Raw genomic sequence first — 13538 nt, 5'->3', positions numbered from 1 at the left:
AAAGCGCATGAAGAAACTCCATACTGATGGACTTTTGGAATCACTTGATTATGAATCACTTGGTACTTGCGAACCATGCCTCATGGGCAAGATGACTAAAACGCCGTTCTCCGGAACTATGGAGCGAGCAACAGATTTGTTGGAAATCATACATACAGATGTATGTGGTCCGATGAATGTTGAGGCTCGCGGCGGATATCATTATTTTCTCACCTTCACAGATGATTTAAGCAGATATGGGTATATCTACTTAATGAAACATAAGTCTGAAACATTTGAAAAGTTCAAAGAATTTCAGAGTGAAGTTGAAAATCATCGTAATAAGAAAATAAAGTTTCTACGATCTGATCGTGGAGGAGAATATTTGAGTTACGAGTTTGGTCTACATTTGAAACAATGCGGAATAGTTTCGCAACTCACGCCACCCGGAACACCACAGCGTAATGGTGTGTCCGAACGTCGTAATCGTACTTTACTAGATATGGTGCGATCTATGATGTCTCTTACTGATTTACCGCTATCATTTTGGGGTTATGCTTTAGAGACGGTTGCATTCACGTTAAATAGGGTACCATCAAAATCCGTTGAGACGACGCCTTATGAACTGTGGTTTGGCAAGAAACCAAAGTTGTCGTTTCTTAAAGTTTGGGGCTGCGATGCTTATGTGAAAAAGCTTCAACCTGATAAGCTCGAACCCAAATCGGAGAAATGTGTCTTCATAGGATACCCAAAGGAGACTGTTGGGTACACCTTCTATCACAGATCCGAAGGCAAAACATTCGTTACTAAGAATGGATCCTTTCTAGAGAAGGAGTTTCTCTCGAAAGAAGTGAGTGGGAGGAAAGTAGAACTTGATGAGGTAACCGTACCTGCTCCCTTATTGGAAAGTAGTTCATCACAGAAACCAGTTCCTGTGACGTCTATACCAATTAGTGAGGAAGTTAATGATGATGATCATGAAACTTCAGATCAAGTTGTTACTGAACCTCGTAGGTCAACCAGAGTAAGATCCGCACCAGAGTGGTACGGAATCCTGTTCTGGAGGTTATGTTACTAGACCATGACGAACCTACGAATTATGAAGAAGCGATGGTGAGCCCAGATTCCGCAAAATGGCTTGAGGCCATGAAATCTGAGATGGGATCCATGTATGAGAACAAAGTATAGACTTTGGTTGACTTGCCCGATGATCGGCAAGCCATTGAGAATAAATGGATCTTCAAGAAGAAGACAGACGCTGACGGTAATGTTACTGTCTATAAAGCTCGACTTGTTGCGAAAGGTTTTCGACAAGTTCAAGGGATTGACTACGATGAGACCTTCTCACCCGTAGCGATGCTTAAGTCTGTCCGAATCATGTTAGCAATTGCCGCATTTTATGATTATGAAATTTGGTAAATGGATGTAAAAATTGCATTCCTGAATGGATTTCTGGAAGAAGAGTTGTATATGATGCAACCGGAAGGTTTTGTTGATCCAAAGGGAGCTAACAAAGTGTGCAAGCTCCAGCGATCCATTTATGGACTGGTGCAAGCCTCTCGGAGTTGGAATAAACGCTTTGATAGTGTGATCAAAGCATTTGGTTTTGTATAGACTTTTGGAGAAGCCTGTATTTACAAGAAAGTGAGTGGGAGCTCTATAGCATTTCTGATATTAGGAAACTATATAGAATTTCTGGATAGCATAAAGGGATACTTGAATAAGAGTTTTTCAATGAAGGACCTCGGTGAAGCTGCTTATATATTGGGCATCAAGATCTATAGAGATAGATCAAGACGCTTAATTGGACTTTCACAAAGCAAATACCTTGACAAAGTTTTGAAGAATTTCAAAATGGATCAAGCAAAGAAAGGGTTCTTGCCTGTGTTACAAGGTGTGAAGTTGAGTAAGTCTCAATGCCCGACCACTGCAGAAGATAGAGAGAAGATGAAAGATGTTCCCTATGCTTCAGCCATAGGCTCTATCATGTATGCAATGCTGTGTACCAGACCTGATGAGTGCCTTGCTATAAGTTTAGCAGGGAGGTACCAAAGTAATCCAGGAGTGGATCACTGGACAGCGGTCAAGAACATCCTGAAATACCTGAAAAGGACTAAGGATATGTTTCTCGTTTATGGAGGTGACAAAGAGCTAGTCGTAAATGGTTACGTTGATGCAAGCTTTGACACTGATCCGGACGATTCTAAATCGCAAACCGGATACGTGTTTACATTGAACGGTGGAGCTGTCAGTTGGTGCAGTTCAAAACAAAGCGTCGTGGCGGGATCTACGTGTGAAGCGGAGTACATAGCTGCTTCGGAAGCAGCAAATGAAGGAGTCTGGATGAAGGAGTTCATATCCGATCTAGGTGTCATACCTAGTGCATCGGGTCCAATGAAAATCTTTTGTGACAATACTGGTGCAATTGCCTTGGCGAAGGAATCCAGATTTCACAAGAGAACCAAGCACATCAGGAGACGTTTCAACTCCATCCGGGATCTAGTCCAGGTGGGAGACATAGAAATTTGCAAGATACATACGGATCTGAATGTTGCAGACCCGTTGACTAAGCCTCTTCCACGAGCAAAACATGATCAGCACCAAGGCTCCATGGGTGTTAGAATCATTACTGTGTAATCTAGATTATTGACTCTAGTGCAAGTGGGAGACTGAAGGAAATATGCCCTAGAGGCAATAATAAAATTATTATTTATTTCCTTATATCATGATAAATGTTTATTATTCATGCTAGAATTGTATTAACCGGAAACATAATACCTGTGTGAATACATAGACAAACAGAGTGTCACTAGTATGCCTCTACTTGACTAGCTCGTTAATCAAAGATGGTTATGTTTCCTAGCCATTGACATGAGTTGTCATTTGATTAACGGGATCACATCATTAGGAGAATGATGTGATTGACTTAACCCATTTCGTTAGCTTAGCACTCGATCGTTTAGTATGTTGCTATTGCTTTTTTCATGACTTATACATGTTCCTATGACTATGAGATTATGCAACTCCCGTTTACCTGAGGAACACTTTGTGTGCTACCAAATGTCACAACGTGACTGGGTGATTATAAAGGTGCTCTACAGGTGTCTCCGAAGGTACTTGTTGGGTTGGCGTATTTGGTATCTCTGGGCCCACTCGGTAATGCACATCACTATAAGCCTTGCAAGCATTGCAACTAATGAGTTAGTTGCGGGATGATGTATTACAGAATGAGTAAAGAGACTTGCCGGTAACGAGATTGAACTAGGTATTGAGATACCGACGATCGAATCTCGGGCAAGTAACATACCGATGACAAAGGGAACAACGTATGTTGTTATGCGGTCTGATCGATAAAGATCTTCATAGAATATGTAGGAGCCAATATGGGCATCTAGGTCCCGCTATTGGTTATTGACCAGAGAGGTGTCTCGGTCATGTCTACATAGTTCTCGAACCCGTAGGGTCCGCACGCTTAACGTTCGTTGACGATATAGTACTATGAGTTATGTATGTTGGTGACCGAATGTTGTTCTGAGTTTTGGATGAGATCACGGATATGACGAGGAACTCCGGAATGGTCCGGAAGTAAAGATTGATATGTGGATAGTAGTGTTTGATCTCCGGAAAGGTTCCGGAATCCATCGGAAGGGGTTCCGGATGTTTCCCGAAATGTTTGGGCACAAGAACACTTTATCTGGGCCAAAGGGGAAAGCCCACGAGGTTTTTGGAAAGCGCAAAAGGAAGTTTTGCGGAGTCCAGGGGCCAGACGCCAGGGTCCTTGGCGTCTGGGTCCAGACGCCGGGAACCCTGGCGTCTGGCCCTGGAGTCCGAGAAGGACTCTTGCCTTTCGGGTGAAACCGACTTTGTGGAGGCTTTTACTCCAAGTTTCGACCCCAAGGCTCAACATATAAATAGAGGGGTAGGGCTAGCACCCAAGACACATCAAGAAACACCAAGCCGTGTGCCGGCAACCCCGTCTCCTCTAGTTTATCCTCCGTCATAGTTTTCGTAGTGCTTACGCGAAGCCCTGCTAAGATTGTTCTTCACCAACACCATCACCACGCCGTCGTGCTGCCGGAACTCATCTACTACTTCGCCCCTCTTGCTGGATCGAGAAGGCGAGGACGTCACCGAGCCGAACGTGTGCAGAACTCGGAGGTGCCGTGCTTTCGGTATTTGGATCGGTCGGATCGTGAAGACGTACGACTACATCAACCGCGTTGATATAACGCTTCCGCTTACGGTCTATGAGGGTACGTAGATAACACTCTCCCCTCTCGTTGCTATGCATCACCATGATCTTGCGTGTGCGTAGGATTTTTTTTTGAAATTACTACGTTCCCCAACATAGAGAACAAGTTCACATCCCGGAAAATTAAGATGCAAAACATTTTGCAGATGCATCAGAATCTTCGATATCATTAGGTGCACGCGCAGCTACTCAATGATTTTGTGAAGTATATGTGGACCTACAATGGAAACAAAAGAACTAATGTTTGAGTTGTGCACTTAGAATAAATTTTATATAAGAACTATGTATTTTTGGTATCAACATTTATTATTTACGTATGACATTGACGTGTATGATGTAGTGCATGGATTGGAGAGTTCAGATAAGATATATGGATGTCGGGCACGAGACATGGGAGGCCGTCCGGATGCGTCCTTCGGCGTGTCCGGACGGTGTCCGGACGCGTCCACGGATCGTATAGGAGGCCGGATCTTTCAAGTACGGCTGTATGATGCTCTAACACACCCGAAATGATCTCCGTTATAGTACATGTGGAGTTGCTGTCCAGTCCTGCCAACCCCATTGTCACTTGGCTAGTTGGCTAGACCCAAAAAGGGTGCAGCTTGCTTATTTTCCTCTTCTTCCCAGTTCCATCCTCCCCAAGCCCAGGCAGGCATGGCGCACCACGCGCCGTCCAACGCTCTCATACTCCTCCTGGTCCTCGCCTCCATCCAAGCCGGCAGAGGTGCGACGTCGCGTTCATCGCCGGCGGAATACGTGCCGGTTCGCGCCGTGGTGTACCGATCGGTGGCGCTCCCGGTCGCGACGGTAGCTGCCGCCGGGGACGAGGTGCCGGGCGGAGGAAGTTACGAGCCGTTCCAGCTGTGCATGGGGTGCCGGTGCTGCGCGGCGGCAGGGAGCGGCAGCAACGCCAGCGCGAGCAGCTCATGCGTGGACACGCGGTGCTGCTACGCCATCGACTGCAACGTCCCCGGCAAGCCCTTCGGCGTCTGCGCCTTCTCCCCCCGCACATGCGGCTGCGGCGCCGACGCCGGCGCCGGCAACAACTGCACCACCACCTAGGGACACCGATCACCCTCGTCACCGATCATCCTCATCCAACCTGCTAGCTGTTTTCGACATGCTATTACTTTTACTTCAATTTGGAAAAAAGGTTATATGCCTACAAAATGGCACTGCAGATATAGCTCACGATTTGTTTTTCATTTCCTTGTACTACTGGTGTCAATTCTTTTGGGTACTGTCGAAATAATTTTACTCGTCTCTAGAGAGTTGGCAGCTGTTGTATTTGACTCATTTTGCCTCCTTTTCTGCGGAAACGAAAATTTCGGTGTTGACTCGTTGCAAAGCATCGCAAGATAGACAGGTACCAGTACCTAACCTTCACTTTCCAAAGCACTGAATCTTGCACGCACCCAAGAAAAAAAGTTGCACTGACTATGACTGCACTTAGATGCCAATACGAGCATATATGAAGCATCCGTCAATAATTGTGCTGTCGTGCATGGTCATTTGATGCCAAGTGGCACGACGACATATGCACCAAATCTCCATCAATCAAATGCCAGTAAGCTCTGGCTAGCACTCAAGCCTCCCTCTGCTTTTTCCAATCAAATATCAAATCTTTTCCTTCCCTTTATTCTCCAAAACGAAAATCATTGGGGAAATAAATTCGATTGGCACACAAGGGAGAATGACCAGTGCGATATATTCTTACGACGAACAAGTGATCTCCTGATACCACTACATCAGATGTGCGGTAGATTCTTACGACGAAGCGATACCAGCACATCAGATTTGGACTGGACGCTACCAGGTCCGTGGAGAATAAGAGCCACACCGCGCAATCAAGGACAAGCAGTCACAAGGCTTATTTTAGGCAAGAGTGGCAGCGGATGATAATTAGAGAGTTCATCAGAAATACATCTATCTGGCTAGGAGAAAAGAGCGCGGTACTCGGTGGCCTCATGAGCCATTTCTTCCATGCTTCTATCTTTTCTTTCGACGTCCAGGTCAAGCTTCTCCTTCATTTCCTTCTCTTTCACGTCAATCTGTTACAAGGCAAAATAACAAGCCTTATGTCAGAATCAACCAGAAAAGAAAACTGGATCAGATAATATCAACGGAACACCAAGGTTATTTTACCGCATCATATATTTCATCGTTTTTCTCAAAATCTCCTTTCTTCCTGGGGATGACGTGGATGTGGACATGGGCAACTGTTTGGCCAGCCTGAGGACCATCCTGATAAGTACAAATAGCTATAATTCAGCAGTGCTCCTTCTTCCGCCATTGATTATTGTGAGTTTGTAAGGCAAAGGTGAACAAATTAACCAAAGGAAAAACCACAGTAGTCAAATGTAACTTATTCCACAGCTAACACATTCTATTTTGTTGTGTACCACAACAGGAAAATCAATAAGGTGAACCCCTTTAAATTGTACTACCTCTGTTCCTAAATATAAGACGTTTTTGAACTACCAAAACATCTTATATTTGTGAACGGAGGGAGTAGAAGCAAACTACATAAAATTTGGACGCTGAGCTATTCACCACATAGATATAGACTTTACCTGAATCGCGAATGTGATGGAAGAAGCTTTGTGGTACTGCTCGAGCTTTGCACCAACTTCTTTTGCAGTTACCCACAAATCACTAGTCTCATCAGAACTTAGATCAGCAAATCGTTTCACCTCACGTTTGGGGCACACGAGCACATGTGTGTATTGTCAAGGTAAAATGGTATATACGATAAAGCATGTGTTCTCATCATATGAAACTTTAAACCGTAATAGATGCTAAACTCCAAATGATAAATGTTGTGAACAGCTGAACGGCAGGACAAAAAAAACAATGGGGTATTACCTCAAGTAAAAGTTATATACCTGGAACTAACTGCTGCATACAACTCGACTATATTTTCATAAGATGAAGATCAATTGGTTGGGATGACATGACATTTAATATTATTACTTTTAAAGAATTAATGACGGATGTTTCAACCACTTTTTATAAGCCACTCACATACATGAAACCAGATTCTAGTATCGACATCCTTGACATCTCGATTTTATCTATATATCAATGCAAAAGGCTATGAAAATATGCGGCAATATATTCTCCAATTGATAACAAAAATCAGTCATCCTTTTTTGTTGGAAGTGTTTGGACTGTATCCATGAGATTTAGCAGGCATAAACAAGCAAGTGAATCAAAGTAATCGATAGTATGACAAAACCAGGAGACCGCATCCAGGCATGTCCTCATTAGCACTCCCATAACTCTAAATCTCAGAAATGTCTTTGCCAAATCAAAGGATATGACCTGCAGAGTAAGATTGACATAGATAAATACAAAATAGCAGCCAGAAGTACAAAAGATACAAATCTAAAATTACAAATAGCTGTCGTACAAAATGGTAACAGAAACAAATCCACCATTCATGAACATGGTGATTTGTACATAAGAGTCAAATGTGATTGAATGGAATGGATTTGCAATTGTCCAAACAGATAACTTCAACGGATTATATGTGTAAGAACTACATAGGACGGCACGAATGGGTAACTAAGAACTACTCCCTCCGTCCCAAAATAAGTGTCTCAATTTTGTACTAGCTCTAGTGCAAATTTGTACTAAGTTCAAGACACTTATTTTGGGACGGAGGGAGTATAAAGGAAAGCATGCATTGCAGGATCCTGAGATTGAGGACTAGGAACCCTGTGCCGATAAAACTAAACAAGGCACCGTGAGAGGGATGCATAGCATTCTCTTAAGCAAAGAAAAAAGCTTGACTGCAGAGTACTTAGTTAAATGTTTAGGCTTCGGAGAAGGGGATCCATGTGCCCAAAAATAAAGAATGAAACCCGTTCCGCTACTTGTTTCTCCCAGGTTAACGTTGATGCTACAGAACTGCAGAAGATCTCCATGCTCGAAGCTGGGCATAACTCCCAGAAATAAACGAAATTACGATCTAATCTATCTAACACGATCCAGTGTGTTAAAATTACTTTCATGGTGGTCTGAAGAGTGAATTTCTTGTCGATCATCTGGTCTACAAAAAAAATCTTATGTGCCATCAGCCGCATTCGCAAGGGCGGGCTAATTTTTCTAAGCATGTGTCACATGCGATTCATCGAGATATATACCTAGCGTGATTCTAAGCCAGGAGCGGCAGACTGGCATTGAATAGTTGCAGCAAACAAAACCCTAGAGGCAAGGCAAGGGAAAGGGGCGAAGAGGGAGTCGAGACTACCAGGGAGGAGGGGGCGGAGGTTGACCATGGCGTAGGTGAGGGGCGTGGCGTGGAAGACCTCCCTCGCGTCAATCTTATACGGCCCGAACTTGTACCGCAGCGGCTCTTCCATCCTCGAGGGCAGCGCGGAGGTGGGAGCGGGGAAGACGAGGAGAAGACGGAGCACGGAAGGTCGGAAGCGGACGCAGGCAGCAAGGAGGCCGCGGCGGCGGGGCGATTGGGGAGACCGGGAGAGGGCGGAGAGCTCAAGGAGCAGCAGCAGTACAGCCGGCCGAGAGCAAGAACAGCGAGTTTTTCTTTTTTCTTTTTTGAGAATAGCGAGTTTTTTTAGGGAGTTTTTTTTTTTTTGAGATGCATCACCCGTTATTTATTAAGAGAGAATTCCTTGTTTGGCCCTTTTTAAAATTTGCTTCTCTATTTGGCCCTAAAAAAGTTATTCTTCCCGTTACGACACTACATCTTCATTTTGTTCCCTATTTGACACTTCCGTCCGTTTTGCCCACTAACGGTGTAAGTGATACATGAAAAGACGATTTTGCCTCTCACGAAGATAGTTGATGTATACATGCAGTTTTCTGATGTATTTATAATATTTAGTTAAGCTGATGTATGATGGTTTAGTAAAGGTGGTTAGCACGAACAAAGAATGTGGAATCTTGAGTCAAAGTCTATGAGTCAGCACCGAGTGCTTAAACAGGCAAGTGTGCCGGTTTTATTTCCTCGAGGATGATCTTAACAAATTAGTTTAGGGCTGGGCTCACTGGTCATAGATTGTCTAGCCTCTAAGTGAGAGAACACGGTAAACTTGCACCAAGATGATAATCATTAAGAAAACTCCGTGTCATCCGGGATGTGCACGTGGTAGCTGAAAACTCCTAGCGGTCTGGCGAGAAGCCATTGATGTCCTCGCTGTTGGCAAGCCATCAAATCGGTGTCCTGTCCCGTGTTCGCGTGTGCATATGTTTTGATCAATCAATCAGCCGGCGGTGATTAGTGTAGTGCTACTCCACATCGATTACTCTAGTCGGAGGTGATTAGCTAGTTTGATACTGTACATACATCAATTTGGTTGCGTTGTTTTTTGAAAAATCCATCCACCTGCTTACTTCCTAGTGTTCGCACACGAACACGTTATCGTGTACCACCAACATCGAGGGTGATGCACCGCAGCTCACGTCGAAGGAGACCCGCGGTACACAAGCAATCCGGCGGGTGCTTTTCAGGACCCGAAACCCCACGCGCCCAGGAAGGACCCCGTCTGGACGCGCGGCGGTTATAGGCTGCCCTCGGTCGGTTCACCCGCCCCTAGAGCCTCGAGGATCGCTGCCCTTCAACATGAAGAACGAACGAAGAACGAGAGAGAAAGAACCAGGGAGAGATGTAAAATTAGGGTAAAAAGTAGATGGGTTTTGCGATTGTGTGTTGTTCAATTGGCCGTCACCTCTTATCAATATAAAAGGCGGATGGACTTTCCGTATAAGAAAAAGGACTCCAAATCACGTCCAAATCTTTACAAAATTAACCGAATTCGGATTTAGATAAGTCTGGGATAACAATTTGGTTTTTAGGCCCCACAGACCACAAATGACCTCGGATGAAGATGAACCCAAAAGAAAATTTGACCGTTTCAACGAGACGAACAACTTTCGTGCTGAACACATTTTGATTCAAGGCCATCTTCAGGGCCGCACCTCTCGTGCAATACAGACAGTCACTCGCGCTACCCATCAGACACCATGTCTGATGGGGCGGGCCAGTTTTGGCTCATGATAGGGCCACATTCAGATGGCTCTAACTTTTACGTACGATTTGGGATTGAGACGATTTTTATATTAAAATCGACCGTTTCGACAAGACAAAGACAATTTGTGCAGAAAGTTTTCTCATTTGAGGCAGCCCTTGAGGCGTAACTAGCAGAACAGTGCTCTGGATACAAAATCTCAGTATTTCGAACACAACTTCTGTTGGGGAACGTAGCATGCAATTTCAAAAAAATTCCTACGCTCACGCAAGATCTATCTAGGAGATGCATAGCAACGAGAGGGGGAGAGTGTGTCCACGTACCCTCGTAGACCGAAATCGGAAGCGTTTGACAACATGGTTGATGTAGTCGAACTTCTTCTCGTTCTGACCGATCAAGCACCGAACGTACGGCACCTCCGAGTTCTGCACATGTTCAGCTCGATGACGTCCCTCGAACTCTTGATCCAACAAAGTTTCGAGGGAGAGTTTCGTCAGCACGACGGCATGGTGACGGTGATAGTGAAGTGATCCGCGTAGGGCTTCGCCTAAGCACTACGACAATATGACCGGAGGTGTAAACTGTGGAGGGGGGCACTGCACATGGCTAGGAATCAATGTTGTGTGTTCTACCGGTGCCCCCCCCCCACACACAGATATATATATATATATATATATATATATATATATATATATATATATATATATATATATATATATATATATATGTGGGAGATGGAGAGGGGCAGCAAGGGGTGCCCCAAGTAGGAGTAGTCCTACTTGGGCGCCTCCTACAAGTCGGCCTCCCCCTTCCATAAGTGTCGGAGGGGGTAGGAAAGAGAGGGGGGAAGGAAAGAGAGGGGGGAAGGAAAGGGGGAGGCCGAATCCTCCCCTCTCCTTCTCCCTTCCCTCCTTTCCTTTCCCCCTTATTTCGGCCTATAGGGGGTGCACCAGGCCCTTAAGGGCTGGTCTGTCCCTCTCTTGGCCCATTAGGCCCATATAGTTTGCCGGGGGTTGCCTGGAACCCCTTCCGGTGACCCGATACGTACCCGGTACCCCCGGAACACTTCCGGTGTCCAAATACTATCGTCCTATATATGAATCTTTACCTCTAGACCATTCCGAGACTCCTCGCCATGTCCATGATCTTATCCGGGACTCCGAACAATATTCTATCACCAAATCACATAACTCATATAATACAAAATCGTCATCGAACATTAAGCGTGCGGACCCTACGGGTTCGAGAACTATGTAGACATGACCGAGACATCTCTCCGGTCAATAACCAATAGCGGAACCTGGATGCTCATATTGGTTCCTACATATTCTACGAAGATCTTTATCGGTCAAACACTGGTCTGCGTCGGTCCTATACAAACGGTTTTTAACCCCTTTCCGCGAAGGCATTTGGAACCGTCGCCTAGTGAGTGTGGGCGATAGGGGGGTCCTTCCCACACGGCCCAGAAACCGTCGGCGAAATGAGGTCGTGTGCGCCGGCGGGCGCTCAAATACGGAAATACGTACAATAGAGCTAAAAATACAATTATACAGCGAAATTGTTTCCGGTCGCAAATACATCCCACACAGTCAGTCCCCTCTAAACGTTTCCGTTCGTATGTACATCCCACACAGTCGCTCCAAGGAAAACGTTTCCGTTCACAGGTACATCACACACATTTTTTCCTGTTAAATCGTTTGCGTTATTGAATGTATCACACACGGTCTGTAGAAGAAACTGTGTGGCAAAGGCTGTCCATCACACACGTTTTTTATGTGGTAAACGTTTGCGCAAGGTGGCCTAACGCAAACAGTTTTCAAGAGAAAGTCATGTGTGATTGTTCATTGATCCAACACGGTTTATTCCTAGAAACTGTGTGCGTTGCCTGAGGTTATCGCCCACGGTATTTTTTCAACAACCGTTTGCAATACAAAACCCAATTAGCAGGCTAATTGCCCTATTATTAATAATCCATTTATTAATCTAATTGACATCCACATTAAGCACATAATATATTTCATTTCCATATTAAGGAAGCAGAATTTCATAATTGAAATACATCAGAGTACAACATGATATAGCTTCAGCACTCAGCTACCCCATTACACAACTGCACCAGCACCAAGTTTCACATGCAACATGTAGAACTTTTGGAAATTAGCATCATAGACGGTATATAGACAGATGCATCTCATCTGGAAAACTGCTGAAGCGGAAGGCGAATATTGAGCCTTCATTCATGTTGAAGGTCTTTGCAACTTCAGGCCAGTGCATGTGGATGATTGACCGTACGTCCTTCGTCCTCTTCAGGAACACTTCAATATTGAACCGTGGGTGTTGTATGAAAACGCCTCCTGACCATAGAGGTGGGTTGAGAGGTAATCATCAGTGAACTGCTTTGGAAAGGCCTGAAAACAAGGATGTGCATAAATATCTTCTCTATATTGAAAATGGGGCAAAGGAATAAAAAAAGGCAAGGTAACCATCTTGTAGTGAACTGATGTCTTCTTCATTATGCAGACAAAGATCTTGTTGTTTTTTGTCGCTAATTTCTTTATCCTAACAATATTTCTGAGTTTCTTAATTTGATTGATATTCATGGACAACTCATTTTCCCATATGCAAAAAGGGTCGAACAGTGGGTCAAAACCTCTGACAGCAGGACCTACATGTGCAAGACAAAATTGTTAAAAACCAAAATATTAGAATGGTTCCTGCAATTGCATAATAATGCACTACAAAAAAAAGACACATCCGTGACATTTTGGGCCGAACGAATTTTTTTCTGTCATACATATGACACTTCTGCGACGATAATTGTGACAAAACCCGGTATCATCATAGATGTGGTGGGCTCCTACTTCTATGACAAAAAATCATGACAGAAAATGGGCTTTTCGTCCTGGGCGGGCCGGAGACGCAGCTGCATGACATTCTTTGGGCCGTCCATGACGGAGAAAACCGTGGTAGAAGCGAGGGGGAGGAAAATTTCGGGGAGTTCCCGGTTACGGTGGGAGGTCGGGGGCCGAGCGATGTGCATTTCTCTCGTACACGTACGCGCGTGTGTGCAAGGCGTTGGCTCTAACTGAACCCGAGCGAGGCGTTGGGCTCTAACTGAACCCGAGCGATTGCACTGCAGGCTACACGTTACTGAACCCGAGCGATCGATCGATGGCTGTTAACTGAACCCCATCGAGCGATTTCTTCGCTACTGCTGCTAACTGAAGCCGACCGATTGGATGAACAGTGAGCGTTGCGGGGGGGGGGGGGGTGGATGAACAGTGAGCGGTGGCGTTGCCTCTGGATGAACA

General features: G+C 44.9%; 2 protein-coding genes across 2 annotated transcripts; one reads left to right on the top strand and one right to left on the bottom strand.

The window, feature by feature from the left end:
- The first annotated feature begins 4747 nt into the window (after nucleotides 1-4747).
- LOC109780621 (uncharacterized) lies at nucleotides 4748-5518 on the top strand. The gene has a single exon (XM_020339203.4). The coding sequence runs from the start codon at nucleotides 4886-4888 to the stop codon at nucleotides 5291-5293; it is 408 nt and encodes a 135-aa protein (XP_020194792.1). The 5' UTR covers nucleotides 4748-4885; the 3' UTR covers nucleotides 5294-5518.
- A 314-nt stretch (nucleotides 5519-5832) lies between these two features.
- LOC109780620 (bifunctional bis(5'-adenosyl)-triphosphatase/adenylylsulfatase FHIT) lies at nucleotides 5833-8801 on the bottom strand. Its single transcript, XM_020339202.4, has 4 exons — nucleotides 8485-8801; nucleotides 6805-6951; nucleotides 6377-6475; nucleotides 5833-6282 (listed from the first exon to the last, which is right to left on the bottom strand). Exons 1-4 carry the CDS (start codon nucleotides 8596-8598, stop codon nucleotides 6166-6168), a joined length of 477 nt encoding a protein of 158 aa, XP_020194791.1. The 5' UTR covers nucleotides 8599-8801; the 3' UTR covers nucleotides 5833-6165.
- Between the last annotated feature and the right edge of the window lie 4737 nt (nucleotides 8802-13538).

This window comes from Aegilops tauschii, chromosome 4 (genome assembly GCF_002575655.3).
Source record: "Aegilops tauschii subsp. strangulata cultivar AL8/78 chromosome 4, Aet v6.0, whole genome shotgun sequence".
Lineage (NCBI taxonomy): Eukaryota > Viridiplantae > Streptophyta > Magnoliopsida > Poales > Poaceae > Aegilops > Aegilops tauschii.
This window is presented reverse-complemented; position numbering and strand designations above follow the sequence as displayed.

Excerpts from the sequence above, each read along its gene's own strand:
- LOC109780621 (XM_020339203.4), top strand. The coding sequence starts at position 4,886 with ATGGCGCACCACGCGCCGTCCAACGCTCTCATACTCCTCCTGGTCCTC.
- LOC109780620 (XM_020339202.4), bottom strand. The coding sequence starts at position 8,598 with ATGGAAGAGCCGCTGCGGTACAAGTTCGGGCCGTATAAGATTGACGCG. Across the intron at positions 6,952-8,484 it reads TCCGCCCCCTCCTCCCTGGT|CATGTGCTCGTGTGCCCCAA; the intron begins AGTCTCGACTCC and ends TGACAATACACA. Across the intron at positions 6,283-6,376 it reads ACGATGAAATATATGATGCG|ATTGACGTGAAAGAGAAGGA; the intron begins GTAAAATAACCT and ends GCCTTGTAACAG.